Source organism: Leucopleurus acutus, assembly GCF_964270905.1.
Source record: "Leucopleurus acutus genome assembly, chromosome: 6".
NCBI classification, from domain to species: Eukaryota; Metazoa; Chordata; class Mammalia; order Artiodactyla; family Delphinidae; genus Leucopleurus; species Leucopleurus acutus.
The window spans coordinates 85,152,051-85,167,138 of NC_139149.1; the positions used below are offsets into that span (position 1 = coordinate 85,152,051).

The 15,088-nt window shown below is 38.0% G+C and overlaps 1 protein-coding gene across 4 annotated transcripts in view; it reads left to right on the forward strand.

Moving 5' to 3' along the window:
• Positions 1-638: 638 nt before the first annotated feature.
• The window catches only part of CDK15 (cyclin dependent kinase 15), a gene marked incomplete at both ends in the record, with an annotated part of 84,551 nt that continues 70,101 nt past the window's right edge, over positions 639-15,088 (forward strand). For 2 of the 4 annotated variants that reach the window (XM_082840670.1, XM_082840673.1), the window contains 4 exons: positions 639-761; positions 1,478-1,627; positions 1,832-1,926; positions 8,450-8,529. In XM_082840670.1, the coding sequence (XP_082696796.1) occupies positions 639-761; positions 1,478-1,627; positions 1,832-1,926; positions 8,450-8,529 (448 nt within the window). The remainder of the gene's footprint in view (positions 762-1,477; positions 1,628-1,831; positions 1,927-8,449; positions 8,530-15,088) is intronic. The other 2 variants (XM_082840671.1, XM_082840672.1) reach the window with 2 other exon arrangements.

Below are 15,088 nucleotides of genomic sequence, written 5' to 3' on the forward strand. Positions count from 1 at the left end.
TTAGTAATAAGAACAACACAGGCGCTCACTAGATAGTATTTGAATTGGTGAATGAATGAGTACCCGTTGGGACTCTTAGTTACACTATTGCTTAAAGGCAAAGAGATGGAGTAGATATCTAGCTTTCTTCCTGTTTTAGGGTTCTGTGGTTTCTTTGACTACTAAAAGTTGGCTAGGTTGCAAATTTATTTTGAAGTCTTAAAAATAAAATACTTTCAGATGAAGGGCAGGGGGAAAATACTCCTCAACATATCCACTTTAGCACCAGGAAAGCCTAATAAATATTATCAATAATATGGATAAGCAATGTAAATTCATAAAAACCGTGAATACCAGTAGCACAAACTTGTGACTGGAATAAGAACTTTAATTGTGCCAAATTTTATTCTTTCCCAGTATTAGCTGTCCTGGTTTCAGTTGCGCACATATGAATGCAGGCGGCCGCCTTTCTGATGTGTAGTTTCTTGCGATGAAGAAAAACTGCTGAAGTCATGAGGCTGCTCCAAGCAGAGCCCTCATGTGAGTCATATGAAAGCTCCAGCATTGCTGACCTCTGGCAAAAAGGGAGTGAACAAGGACAGGAGAGGCAGAGGGAGAGAGGTTCAAGTGCTGGGTTTTCTCCTTGAACCTAGAAGATTATGGGCCAAGAGCTGTGTGCAAAGACTCTGCAGCCTGGATGCAGCTGCCATTGCTGTTGGGAGGGAGGAGATGCACACAGCCGTCAGAGGAGTGCTCCGGTGATGATGGAGGCTGCGATCAAGGTATTTGTATTCCAGGAGCAGCATCCTCCTCTATCCATAAACCGAGGAGTTCAGAGGCTCCCTTTCTGTAGCAGGGTCTGGTTTTCCTGCACTAGGTCTAAATCAATAAAAAGAAAATTCTATTAAAGTCACAGAGAATTTGTGATTGTTGTTATCAAATTTGGAGATTTTCTTTTAAGCCAAAAGGGAAAAATAATCCTATGCTTTGGGCTGCATGAAACTCACTTGACTTGAAGTCGAGAAAGTTATTCTCTTGAAATCTCTGAAGTACTAAATTAGAGAGCTGAACCTCAAAAAGCAAGCTGCAGTAATGGTACCCTACAGATTAAAAATTTCAGTAATTAGTTCATGTTTATTAGCAATGTTATACTAGAAAAATTTTCCCCTAAAAAGAGAAATTAAGGGGACATGAAAAAAAAAGAGTGTAGGTTTAACAGAGAAAAATTTGAAACCACCCATCAAAGAAATTTAGGTTAACCTGTGTTTAAAGATATATTTTTAGGTGAAGAGAAAATGTTGTGTTTCAGCAGTTGATATCATTATTTTATTTATTTTTTAAGGAACTGATGTTCAGGAAAGGTGCCTTTTGGGCGTGTAGGAAGCTTGGAAAACATTTGAAGAGTTAACATCAGGCAAATAAAGAAAAAGTGGTTTATGCTAGCCATTGAGTCTTGACTTTGCATAAATTTTATTCCTGCACTTTCCTTTTTCTCTAGCTAACAGACCTAAAAGAAGCATCATGTTCCATGACTTCATTTCACCCCAGGGGACTTCAGGCTGTCCGTGCCCGGAAGTTCAAGAGTAAAAGGCCACGGAGTAACAGCGATTCTTTTCAGGAAGAGGATCTGAGTCAGGGTTTTCAGTGGGTGAGTGAGCAGCTGATGTTGATCAAGAATTTAATGTGTGCTTGTCTGGAGAGGCTGGGCCTTATTTCCAGGGCAATTACTGAGCAGACCTTCCCAAGTACATTCTGCAATGCTGTCTAATTTCTCTGGGGGAAAAAAAAGGCAACACTAAAAAAATGCTCTTTTCTTTCCCCCCTCTCACTCCTCCTCATTCCCCTTATGCAGAGGAAGAGCCTCCCCTTTGGGGCAGCCTCATCTTACTTGAACTTGGAGAAGCTGGGTGAAGGTTCTTACGCTACAGTTTACAAGGGGATTAGCCGGTGAGTGACTCATTAGCTGGGAGAGACTAGAGATGAGGATCTCACCCCCAGGATTTGACATTATGAAGCCAGCTGACACAGGACAGAAGTTCAGGACCTATGCAAGACTCCATAGTCAATAGGGAAAGACATGATTATTGAAGTAGCCTTGAAAGAAAACAAACTTCTCCTGCCCCAATTAAAATCAGCCCACTAATTTATCAGCTTTTCCTTTTTTTGATTCAATTCAAATTAAACTTTCTCAACTACTGACCCAAAGAACAATTACTGCTCTTCACCTGGTGGGAAGTACAGTTGATAAGGTGTCTCTACAGATATTTTCATATCCCCCCCATTCAGCACAAAACACAATGACAGAGGTTTGCAATGGCAGCCTTGGGTTTTCTCCTTCCTTCTTCCACTTGGCCTTTGTAGAAGAAACTGAAGTTGGTTTCTACAAAGTATGACATAGTATGCAAAGAAGGGTTAATCCTGGGTATTCTACACTTGCAATTCTACACAAAATGGCTGGAGAATAAAAAGATTGTTCATCCAGAAAGCAAGTGCCCATTTTGGCTAATAAAAACTTGGTTAAACGTATTTGGAAGATTCACGAACTCCACAGCTTTTAGTCAAGGTGGGATAGTCAGAAGGTCTGATTTCTTTAATTTATGTTACTCCAATGGAGAAAAATAATGGCTCAAAGTAGTTAAATGTTAATTTTAAAAATTTAATATAAATACAAGACTATTATTTATCTTAGGACTTGTGTTATAATTTTTACTTGTTAAAGAGGATATGGGAGGAGATACCATTTTAAATATATTATGTAAAAACAGGATTTAATTCACTTCCATAAACTGTCTTAGGTACTAAGAATATAAAAGATTTCCTTCAAGGGATTCAGCCTAGTAATAGAATGAAAAATACATTACAAATATATACCCTATCCAAGTGCACAGAGATATATGTAACAGTGTATTAACTGCAGCAAGATTTATAATAGAAAACGTAAAAACCTGGTTACAAATATCCATTAATGGAGGACTGGCTAAATTATCACTATATAATGAAATAGCACGCAACCATCTAGAGTATAAGATGTATGAAAAGATGCCCAATATTTTATGAGAAACAAGCAAGTTACAGAACAATATAAGATCTCATTTAGAAAAAAAGCACTGTTCATGTACAAATCTGTATGTGCCTAGAGGAATCTGGAAAAATATACAAGGGATTATTAAAAGTAGCTACTTCTAGTGGTTGAAACTGGAATGGAGAAAGGTCACTCAAACTTTTCACTTTATTCCTTACCACAAAAGCATTACATTTATAAGCTTGAAACATATAGAGATAGATGTCAAAAAGGCATTTGATAAATTCAACATCAATTTCTAGTTTTTAAAACTCTGAACAAAATAGGATTAGAATGATAATTACTCATTATGTTGTAGAATAATTTCAAATCAATAGTCTACATAGTTTTTCTTTGTTAAATACTAGAGACATCACCATTAAGTTAGAGGTAGGGCAAGGCTGCCCACTATTCTCTGTTGTTAAAGCCATTAAGTTAGAGGTAGGGCAAGGCTGCCCACTATTCTCTGTTGTTAAAGATTATCATAAGCATTCTAGCCAATGCAACGAGGAAAAAAAGACTGAATATAATTTTTGTGGATTATAGAATTGTCTACCTAAAAAAACCCAAAAGAGTCATTTAAGAAACTATTAGAAGTAGTGAGATAGAACAATAAGGTGATCAGTTACAAAATCAAAATATACTTATCAAAAGTTGTCTTATGTATTAGCAATAACCACTTAATAGAAAATATTGTAGGGGAAATTATTCTCAAAAAGCAACAACAAAAAAATCATTACAATCAAAAACGGGCAGGATTGGGACTTCCCTGGTGGCGCAGTAGTTGGGAATCCACCTGCCAATGCAGGAGACATGGGTTCGATCCCTGGTCCGGGAAGATCCCACATGCCGTGGAGCAAGTAAGTTTGTGTGCCACGGCTGCTGAGCCTGCACTCTGGAGCCCGTGGACCACGGCCACTGAGCCCGTGTGCCACAACCACTGAAGCACACGTGCCTAGAGCCCGTGTTCCACAACAAGAGAAGCCATTGCAATGAGAAACCTGTGCACCACAGCTAAGAGTGGCCCCCGCTCAACACAACTGGAGAAAGCCCACGCGCAGCAGGAAAGACCTAACGTGGCCAAAAATTAAAAAATAAAAAAAGGCAGGATTTATATAAAGATTTAGTAAGGGATATAAAAGACTTGAAGAAAAAGCCAGAAAGGCATTCATTCATTCTACTCATATTTATTAAGCACCTACTCTGTGCCAGGCACTATTTTAGCCAATAAGGACTCATTGGAAAACAAAAGAGACAAAAATCCCTGCTCTTATGGAGTGTATGTTCTAGTGGGGGTGAGAGAGGCAATAAACAAATGAACTCTTTGACTGAGTTTGTCAAAGAGTGAAAATGCTTTGGAAAAGAATAAAACAGGGAAGAGGAATAGGGAGTGCCAGAGTGCGGTGGTGAATTACTATTTTAAATAGTGAGAGAGGAGGCCTCACTGAGAAAGGAACACTTGAACAGAGACTGACAAAGGTGAGGCATGAGCTGTGTGAGTGTGTAGTGGAAGAGAGTTTCAGGCAGAGGGAACAGCAAGTAACAAATCCCTGAGGCAGGAGGAGGCCTGGCACTGGGCTGGGAGAATGGAAGGATGTGAGGACAGTGAGGAGCTGCAGATGCAGTAGGGCCTTATATAGGGTCTTGTAGATCATTTCAGGGACCCTTGTAAGGATATTTGGATTAGAATATCTAGTAGCACAAAGATGTCAATGATTCTGTAATTTAGAGTTTTAATGTATTCTAAATATGTTCAAAAGCTACGATAATTAAAATAGTGTAGCACAAGTATAAGACAGATCAAAGAAATACGATTTGTAAAAGTTCAGAACAGTCCCAAATCCAAGTATTAGTAAGATCTAATATACAATCATGGTGGCATGTCGAATCAGCAGGGAAAATAAATAAATAAATAAACAGTCCAATAAATGGGAGGATTGTTAGCAATTTGGAAAAGGTAAATATACAATATAAATTCCCAGTAGATTAAAGAGTTAAATGAAAAAGGAAACATACAAGAGCTAGAAGAATAAACAGGGAAGTCTGTGTAACTTTTGGACTGGAAAGGTCTGTCTATATGTAACACTTAAGTCAGAACCTGTAAGGGAAGATTGGACATGTCCATGGTGCCCCATCTATCCAAGTACGTTCTAGGGACCCCCCCGGTTCTGAGACACCTTAATAGAAGTTTCACTGAAACCATTACCATTGTGCAATTGACACGGGTAACACTAGAACAAAATAAAATGTGATCCTTTATTGTAGCTACTCTCAGCATCTTTAAAATGTTGATGTATACCATGACTCTCTAAAAAAGTTGAAGAGGGCTTCCCTGGTGGCACAGTGGTTGGGAGTCCGCCTGCCAATGCAGGGACACGGGTTCGTGTCCCGGTCCGGGAGGATCCCTCATGCCGCGGAGCAGCTGGGCCCGTGGGCCATGGCCGTTGGGCCTGCACGTCCGGGGCCCGTGCTCCACAACGGGAGAGGCCACGGCAGTGAGAGGCCCATGTACCACAAAATAAATAAATTAATTAAAATTAAAAAGATGAAGAAAAATTTTGAAGTGTAAAGCATTTTCTAAACATATTTGAACAGAAAAATTTAGGGTAGGGGATAAGGAGAATTTCACAGAGCTATGTTCCAGGTAAAACATTTTGGAAAATACTGAGCATCATAAAAATTTTTAAGTTTAAAATTTCAAAGATATGATAAGGCAAACAAAAGAAATTGGTGAAAAGTATATGTAAAATATTTCAATAAAAAATGGGCAAACAGGTAAACCACAAAAGAACAGAAAAGAGGGGGCTTCCCTGGTGGCGCAGTGGTTGAGAGTCCGCCTGCCGATGCAGGGGACACGGGTTCGTGCCCCGGTCTGGGAAGATCCCACATGCCGCGGAGCGGCTGGGCCCGTGAGCCATGGCCGCTGAGCCTGCGCGTCCGGAGCCTGTGCTCCGCAACGGGAGAGGCCACAACAGTGAGAGGCCCGCGTACCGCAAAAAAAAAAAAAAAAAAAAGAACAGAAAAGACCAATAACCTTATGAAAACTCAGTTCCACAGTTATTTAAAGGAATAGAAATTAAAGTGTGATAATCCTTTTTACCTATTAAATAGGCCAAAAAATGAAGATAAAAACATGCCCCCCAAAAAGAAGCCCCACATTTATGGGGATAAAGATACCTAGGAGCCAACTGAAAAAGCTCCCAAAGAACAAAGGTGGAAAAATGAGAGCAACAAAATTAATAAAATAGTATTTATTGGGTTATAACCCAAAGTATAAAGTAACTATGAGTCCATAGTGCTGTAAATAAGTGGTTCAGTTAATTAATAAATGGGAGAGAAGAGACAAATTTCCAGATAATTTATGCAGATAACCCACCCTCAAGGTGGTGGAGCATAACTTTCCAGTGCTTAAGTGTGGGCTACTCATAGTGACATTCTCCCAAAGTTCAGTATGGAAGGGGGTGGGGGGAGAATAACTTTACAGTGAAGAAACCTGATAAGTATTACCTGAGCCAGGTGATTAAGGCCACATCAAAAGCCATAAATTTTGATGACAGTATGTACCTTTAATATGATGTGATGAAACCAAAACCCATAACTGTGGTCTAATCATAAGAAAAACATCAGAAAAATTCCAATAGAGCGGTATCCTACAAAATACTTGACCAGTACTCCTCAGAACCTTTAATGTCATCAAAAACAAGGAATGTCTGGGAAACTGTCACAGCCAAGAGGAGCCTAAAGAGACATGACAACTAAATGCAATGTGGTGTCCTAGAAGAGATCCTGGAATAGAAAAGGGACATCAGGTAAAAACTAAAGAAATCCTGGTAATCATATTGCAATATGTAAATGAATCAAATCAGTTTTTTCTCCAATGTTGAACATTTCAGCTATTTCTATTTTTTTCTATTGTAACTAACACAGTGAATGATATCTTTCATGCACTTGGAATTATTGAAATCTTTGTTAATTAACTATTGAGAAAAATTCCTGAGTGTGGTAGTTTTATGGCTTTTCACACATATGATCATGTTGCATTTCCCCAAATTTTACCAATTTACAATGCAACCCACAACAAGCAATACAATTTTACTGCACAAAAAAAAACCTAAAGAATTCCTAATAAACTAAGGGCTTTAGTTAATAATAATGTATCAATGTTGGCTCATTAATTTTAACAAATGTATCATACTGATATAAGATGTTAACAACAGAGGAAACTGGATGTGAGGTATATGAGAATTTTCTGTACTATCTTCTCAACTTTTCTGTAAATCTAAACTGTTCTAAAATATGAAATCTTAAAGCAACAACAACAACAAAAAACAAACAATGCTGCCCACTGTTGGCGAGAGGGTGCTAGAATGGCCAGGCTCACGACCAGTTAGTGGTGTGATCACTCTGCGGCACAATTTGGGAACATGTGTTCAAAACAATAAAAATTTGTGCACTGCATACTCTTTGATTTATCAATTCCACCATGACCCTAAGAAAATAACAGAGGCTGTATGAAAAGATTTATCTACAAATATGAACAAATATGATCGTCCAGGCATTTTTATAATAGCCAAAAGTTAGAAACAATGTTAAAATATTTGGAATTGGCAAAATACATTGTACATATTTATATGATGAAATGTTACTATTAAATGTCAAATAATACAAGAATGACTAACAGAAAAAGTTAAATGGAGAAAAAACAGGTTCCTAATAATACGATGTGAATCCCACTGTATTAAAAACAATATAGTTTTACTTACTTTAAAATCTTCTCTGTTCTCTGGCATTTAGCTTACATCAGCAAACAGAACAATGAATAAGGAGAGACTTAAGAGATGAAGAGAGAGAGAATGGTGTGACTGGGCAGGTCAGGTAGCACCTAGGAGGCAATTGTAAGAATTTGGCTTTTATTCAGAATGAAATGTGGAGATGACGGTGGGTTTTGAGCACAGAAGTGACTTGTTTTGACTTTCACTTTGAAAAAGATGCCCTGGGCTACTGTTGGAAGTAGACAGTAGGGGTACAAACATATAAGCAGAAAGACTGCTAGGAGGTCATTACAATAATTCAGATGAAAAATAAGAATGGCTCAAACAAGTGCACAAAGGGAAATAAAAGAAACAATATACATCAAAATATGAAGCTGGCTTTGTTGGGTTATTTTTTTCTGTGCTTTCCCATATTCTCCATATTTTCTGTAATAAATATGTATCACTTTGGTAAAGAGAAAACAATGGCTTGATATATACATATGACTTTTTAAACTTTTTTATTTTGAGAAAATTGTACATTTCATATACTGGAATAAATTTTGAAGGAAAGCTACTTTTGTTAAACCATCCTTAGTATAAATTGCTGCTATGGGCCATGTCAACAAATCTGTGCCCTTTCCCCCGACTCTTCTAGGATAAATGGACAACTAGTGGCTTTAAAAGTCATCAGCATGAATGCAGAGGAAGGAGTCCCATTTACAGCCATCCGGGAAGGTAAGAACAGTAGAGTGGACCCAAGAGATATTTTAAGTTTTTGATTTGATAAAAATGCATTGAGCCTATCCATTCAATATCTAGCTTTTTTTTTTTTTTTTTTTTTTTTTTTTTTGCGGTACATGGGCCTCTCACTGTTGTGGCCTCTCCCGTTGCAGAGCACAGGCTCCGGACGTGCAGGCTCAGCGGCCATGGCTTACAGGCCCAGCCGCTCCACGGTATGTGGGATCCTCCCGGACTGGGGCACAAACCCAAGTCCCCTGCATCGGCAGGCGGACTCTCAACCACTGCACCACCAGGGAAGCCCTAGCTTTTTATATTTATAGAAGTAATGTTATAATTGCAATTTTATTCTTCACACCAGTTTTCCAAATCATTTTATTACTTATTCCTGAGGAAATTAGAATTCAAATCTATTATATTAGTTGACCCAAAGTATGAACTCAGTGAGTATTTACTAAATATCTTCTGCAAGTTTGGTCCCATGCTAAGTGCTAAGGCTGTATCTATATAACCCTAGAAAAAGCCATACAAAAGAGAAAGTAAATAATATACTCACACAAATTCTCAGTAAGCAGTTTGTCTGAAAAAAAGTTGTTGAGATAGCACTTGAAAAACTCCTTAGGAAAACGTGTATTTTTAGTGTTATGCCTGTATTTTCTCTGAACCCTGGACAGTAGAGCAAGTGGGTGAGAAGTCTGGTGGCATCAGATAGACTTGAGCTTGAATCTTAGATATACCAGTTACTAATGGTGTGACCATGGGTAGATTACTTTTCCTATTTAAGACTCAGTTTATTGCAGAAAGAGGATAATAATACCTATTTCACTGAGTTGTTATGAGGCTTAAATGAGAATATACATATAAAACACTAATCACAGAGTTTTATCTTCATAGTTCAACAAATGTTGGCTATTATTATTATTCCATTTTTTTTTACTTTCCCTTAGTGATGTCTTGTTCACTATCAAGATAACTAACAATTTATAATTTAAAAATCAAGAAGCCAGTATAGTGAAAATAAATCATTAAAATGCAATTTATTAACCTTTTTACATAAGCCATTTGAAATAAAATGATGACAGGATTGCTATTCGTTTCATCAAAAACCCAGAGAAATGGCTTCTCCCTGGTCTTTCTTTCTTCCCTTTTAACTACTTCATCTTCCCTTCTTTATGGAGCACATGCTATATGCAAAGCATGCTGCTGGGTGTTGTGAAGAATGAGAAGAAAAAGCCTGATCTTTGCTCTCTATCTTTTCAGTTGTAACAGAGCAGATGATTCAAGTTGCAACCAGTGTTATGATGGAGGTAACAAAGACCTTGTAAACTGAGATGAGAACAAGTCAGTCTCAATGTGGCTAATAGAGTCAATAGATTTTGAACTGAGCTTGGGAGGATGGGTCATGCAAACAGGCATGGAAAAAGGAATTCAGAAAATGAGTTTATAATTGAATTTGATGCCGTTTTCAAAAGTCTTCCAGAGCCCCTGGGAAATACATCATTTTGAATTTTTGCAGAAGGGCCAAATGGCTATCAGGTTAGCCGGGGATTCAGCCTGGTAGGATCAGGTGCATTCTGGAGGAAAGTGTGGCCTTAAGTGTTTAATATAATGGAAGCTGTACTTACTGATGTATGTATTAGTGGTCCCCCTGAAAGGATAATCAGATTTAGAAAGAGATGTGTGGATAGGCTAAAGAGGATTTCTGAGCATAATAGACATCCCCAGGTCACCAGCATAAGGGGAGGGTCTCTAGGCCCAGGTTCACCCTGTTCTCCTGGTGTTTCCTTTGTGAGCTGAGCTTGCCTGTTGCTTCAGGCCTGCCTCGCTCAGATTTTGCCCACAGCCAACTTTTTCGGGATGACATTTGACTTTCACAGTGAAAACTTTTGCCAGTTTTGCTAACAGATGGTTCTTAGCATGGTTCAGAAAAACTGGATGTGTATTGCTCTGTATGCTCAATGTTTCTTTTATTGCATATTTACCGAGGAATTGCCTCTCCATCACAGGTGTTTGCAATTACATTTAGTATTCAACTTTGGACTTTCTTGGTCTGTTTTATGGACTTACCTTACTGAATGCTTTGCTTGTTTAATATGAAAAACCACAAAGGATTTTTTTGACACATTTGAGGTTGTTAGGCATCCAGTTTCCAACAATGGATGTTTCTTTTTCCGCCAGGGTAAAAGCTGAGAGCCCTTCATAGAGGAGCCCTCTCCCCTCAAGAAGACATGAGGCCTCATTTGAAAACTTTGGCACTGTCCCATTTTTCCTGTAAGAACTTTAAGGATGTGAGACCAGGGAGACAGGAGGTTAAATGAGAAGCGCTGAAAGGCAAAATAAGAACAGTTGTGGGCTTCCCTGGTGGCGCAGTGGTTGAGGGTCCGCCTGCTGATGCAGGGGACGCGGGTTCGTGCCCCGGTCCGGGAGGATCCTGCGTGCCGCGGAGCGGCTGGGCCCGTGAGCCATGGCCGCTGGCCCTGCGTGTCTGGAGCCTGTGCTCTGCAGCGGGAGAGGCCGCAGCAGTGAGAGGCCCACGTACCGCAAAAAAATAAATAAATAAGAACAGCTGGAGTTCATTAGTTAAAATCCAGGGTCACTAGCTAAAAAGACAACTGAAAGCCATGTGCAGCAAAACTAAATGAGCAATACAGACTTCTCTAAAAATCCTTGAAGTAGGAAATACTTTTTCTGAACACTTTGGTTGTTCTAATGGTATATCAGCCAAAGATTTATTGAGTAGGATTTTACTACATGTACAGTCTCTCTACATTCAGGTAGAAAACATGCAGCAGTTTATTAATCTTGTCATTTGGAATACTATTTGATTGTAACATGTAATGTTATGAAATTAGCAAAAGTATGAACAGCACTAAGGAAAATACATGTGCCAGATATTTTTCATGTGTTACCTCTTTCAATCTTCTTAATAACCTTTGGAGATAGAGATTATTACGATTCCAGTACAGAGCTATGATTCAAACCAAATCTCTCTGATTCAAAAATCCATACAATCCCTTAGCATTCATTCCATGAGTATTTACTGAGCACCTATTTTGGCCAGGTACTCTGATGGCTGCTAGATACACAGCAGCAGACACAGTAGGCGTGTTCCCTACCCTATTCCTCTGCTAATTAAAAAGATTAGCCACCTTCATAGCAACTTAGAGGATCTTTCATAACTAGCTCTATAATTATATATATTTTTTCAAGTTTGCAAACATTTTCTTTGTTTTCTTTTTTTTATACATCTTTATTGGAGTATAATTGCTTCACAATGCTGTGTTAGCTTCTGTTGTACAACAAAGTGAATCAGCCATATGCATACATATAGCCCCATATTCCCTCCCTCTTGAGCCTCCCTCCCACCCTCCCTATCCCATCCCTCTAGGTGGTCACAAAGCACCGAGCTGATCTCCCTGTGTTATGAGGCTGCTTCCCACTAGCTATCTATTTTACATTTGGTAGTGTATATATGTCCATGCCACTCTCTCAGTTTGTCCCAGCTTCCACCTCCCACCAACCCCCCTCATGTCCTCAAGTCCATTCTCTATGTTTACATCTTTATTCCTGCCCTGCCACTAGGTTTATCAGTACCATTTTTTTTTAGATTCCATGTATGTGTGTTAATACAATATTTGTTCTTCTCTTTCCGACTTCACTCTGTATGACAGACCCTAGGTCCACCCACCTCACTATAAATAACTCATTTTCGTTTCTTTTTATGGCTAATATTCCATTGTATATATGTGCCACATCACATATACTTAAATGTTTCGATGGACGTTTAGGTTGCTTCCATGTCCTGGCTATTGTAAATGAACATTGTGGTACATGTCTCTTTTTGAATTATGGTTTTCTCAGGGTATATGTCCAGCAGCGGGATTGCTGGCTCATATGGTAGTTCTATTTTTAGTTTTTTAATGAACAACCATACTGTTCTCCCTACTGACTGAATGAATTTACATTCCCATCAACAGTGCAAGAGGGTTCCCTTTTCATCAAACCCTCTCCAGCATTTTTTATTTGTAGATTTTTTGATGATGGCCATTCTGATCGGTGTCAGGTGATACCTCATTGCAATTTTGATTTGCATTTCTCTAATAATTAGTGACATTGAGCATCTTTTCATGTGCCTCTTGGCCATCTGTGTGTCTTCTTCGGTGAAATGTCTATTTAGGTCTTCTGCCCATTTTTTAATTGGGTTGTTTGTTTTTTTGATATTGAGCTCCATGAGCTGTTTGTGTATTTTGGAGATTAATCCTTTGTCCATTGTTTCATTTGCAAATATTTTCTCCCATTCTGAGGGTTGTCTTTTCATCTTGTTTATGGTATCCTTTGCTGTGCAAAAGCTTTTAAGTTTAGTTAGTTCCCATTTGTTTACTTTTCGTTTTATTTGCATTACTCTAGGAGGTGGGTCAAAAAAGATCTTGCTGTGGTTTATGTCAGAGTGTTTTTCCTATGTTTTCCTCTAAGAGTTTTATAGTGTCCGGTCTTACATTTAGGTGTTTAATCCATTTTGAGTTTATTTTTGTGTATGGTGTTAGGGAGTGTTCTAATCTCATTCTTTTACATGTAGCTGTCCAGTTTTCCCAGCACCACTTATTGAAGAGGCTGTCTTTTCTCCATTGTCTGTTCTTGCTTCCTTTGTCTTAAATTAAGTGACCATATGTGCATGGGTTTATCTCTGGGCTTTCTATCCTGTACCATTGATCTATATTTCTGTCTTTGTGCCAGTACCATAGTGTCTTGATTACTGTAGCTTTGTAGTATAATTTGAAGTTGAGGAGCCTGATTCCTCCAGCTCCATTTTTTTTTTCTCAAGATTGCTTTTACTATTCGCGGTCTTTTGTGTTTCCATACAAACTGTAAAATTTTTGTTCTAATTCTGTGAAGAATGCAATTGGTAGTTTGATAGGGATTGCTTTGAATCTGTAGATTGCTTTGGGTAGTAGAGTCATTTTGACAATATTGATTCTTCCAATCCAAGACCATGGTATATCTCTCCATCTGTTTGTATCATCTTTGATTCCTATCATCAGTGTCTTATAGTTTTCTGAGTACAGATCTTTTACCTCCTTAGGTAGGTTTATTCCTAGGTATTTTATTCTTTTTCTTGCAATGGTGAATGAGATTGTTTCCTTAATTTCTCTTTCTGATTTTTCATTGTTAGTGTATATGCCAGAGATTTCTGTGCATTAATTTTGTATCCTGCAATGTTACCAAATTCACTGATTAGTTCTAGTAGTTTTCTGATGGCATCTTTAGGATTTTCTATGTATAGTATCATGTCATCTGCAAACAGTGACAGTTTTACTTCTTCTTTTCCAATTTGCATTCCTTTTATTTCTTTTTCTTCTCTGATTGCCATGGCTAGGACTTCCAAAACTATGTTGAATAATAGTGGCGAGAGTGGACATCCTTGTCTTGTCCCTGATCTTAGGGGAAATGCTTTCAGTTTTTCACCATTGAGAATGTTGTTTTTTGTGGGTTTGTGATATATGGCCTTTATTACGTTGAGGTAGTTTCCCTCTATGCCCACTTTCTGGAGAGTTTTTATCATAAATGGGTGTTGAATTTTGTCAGAAGCTTTTTCTGCGTCTATTGATTTGATCATATGATTTTTATTCCTTAATTTGCTAATATGGTGTATCACATTGATTTGCGTATATTGAAGAATCCTTGCATTCCTGGGATAAATCCCACTTGATCATGGTGTATCATCATTTTAATATGTTGTTGGATTCTGTTTGCTAGTATTTTGTTCAGGATTTTTGCATCTATGTTCATCAGTGATATTGGTCTATAATTTTCTTTTTTTTGTGATATCTTTTTCTGGTTTTGGTATCAGGGTGATGGTGGCTTCATAGAACGAATTTGGGAGTGTTCCTCCATCTGCAATTATTTGGAAGAGTTCGAGAAGGATCGGTGTTAGCTCTTCTCTAAATGTTTGATAGAATTTGCCTGTAAAGCCATCTGGTCCTGGGCTTTTGTTTGTTGGAATATTTTTAATTACAGTTTCAATTTCATTATTTGCTATAGGTATGTTTATATTTTATAATTCTTCCTGGTTCAGTCTTGGAAAATTGTACCTTTCCAAGAATTTGTCCATTTCTTTGTGGTTGTCCATTTTATTGGCATTTATATAGTTGTTTGTAGTAGTCTCTTATAATCCTTTGTATTTCTGTGGTGTCAGTTGTGATTTCTCCTGTTTCATTTCTAATTTTATTGATTTGCGTCATCTCCTGTTTTTTCTTGATGAGTCTAGCTAAGGGTTTATCAATTTTGTTTGTCTTCTCAACCAACTTTTAGTTTTATTGATCTTTGCTATTGTTTTCTTTGTTTCTATTTCATTTATTTCTGCTCTGATATTTATGATTTCTTTCCTTCTACTGACTTTGGGTTTTCTTTGTTCTTCTTTCTTTAGTTGCTTTAGGTGTAGGATTAGATTGTTTATTTGAGATTTTTCTTGTTTCTAAGGTAGGATTGAATTGCTATAAACTTCCCTCTTAGAACTGCTTTTCTGCATCCTGTAGGTTTTCGGTCGTTGTGTTTTCAT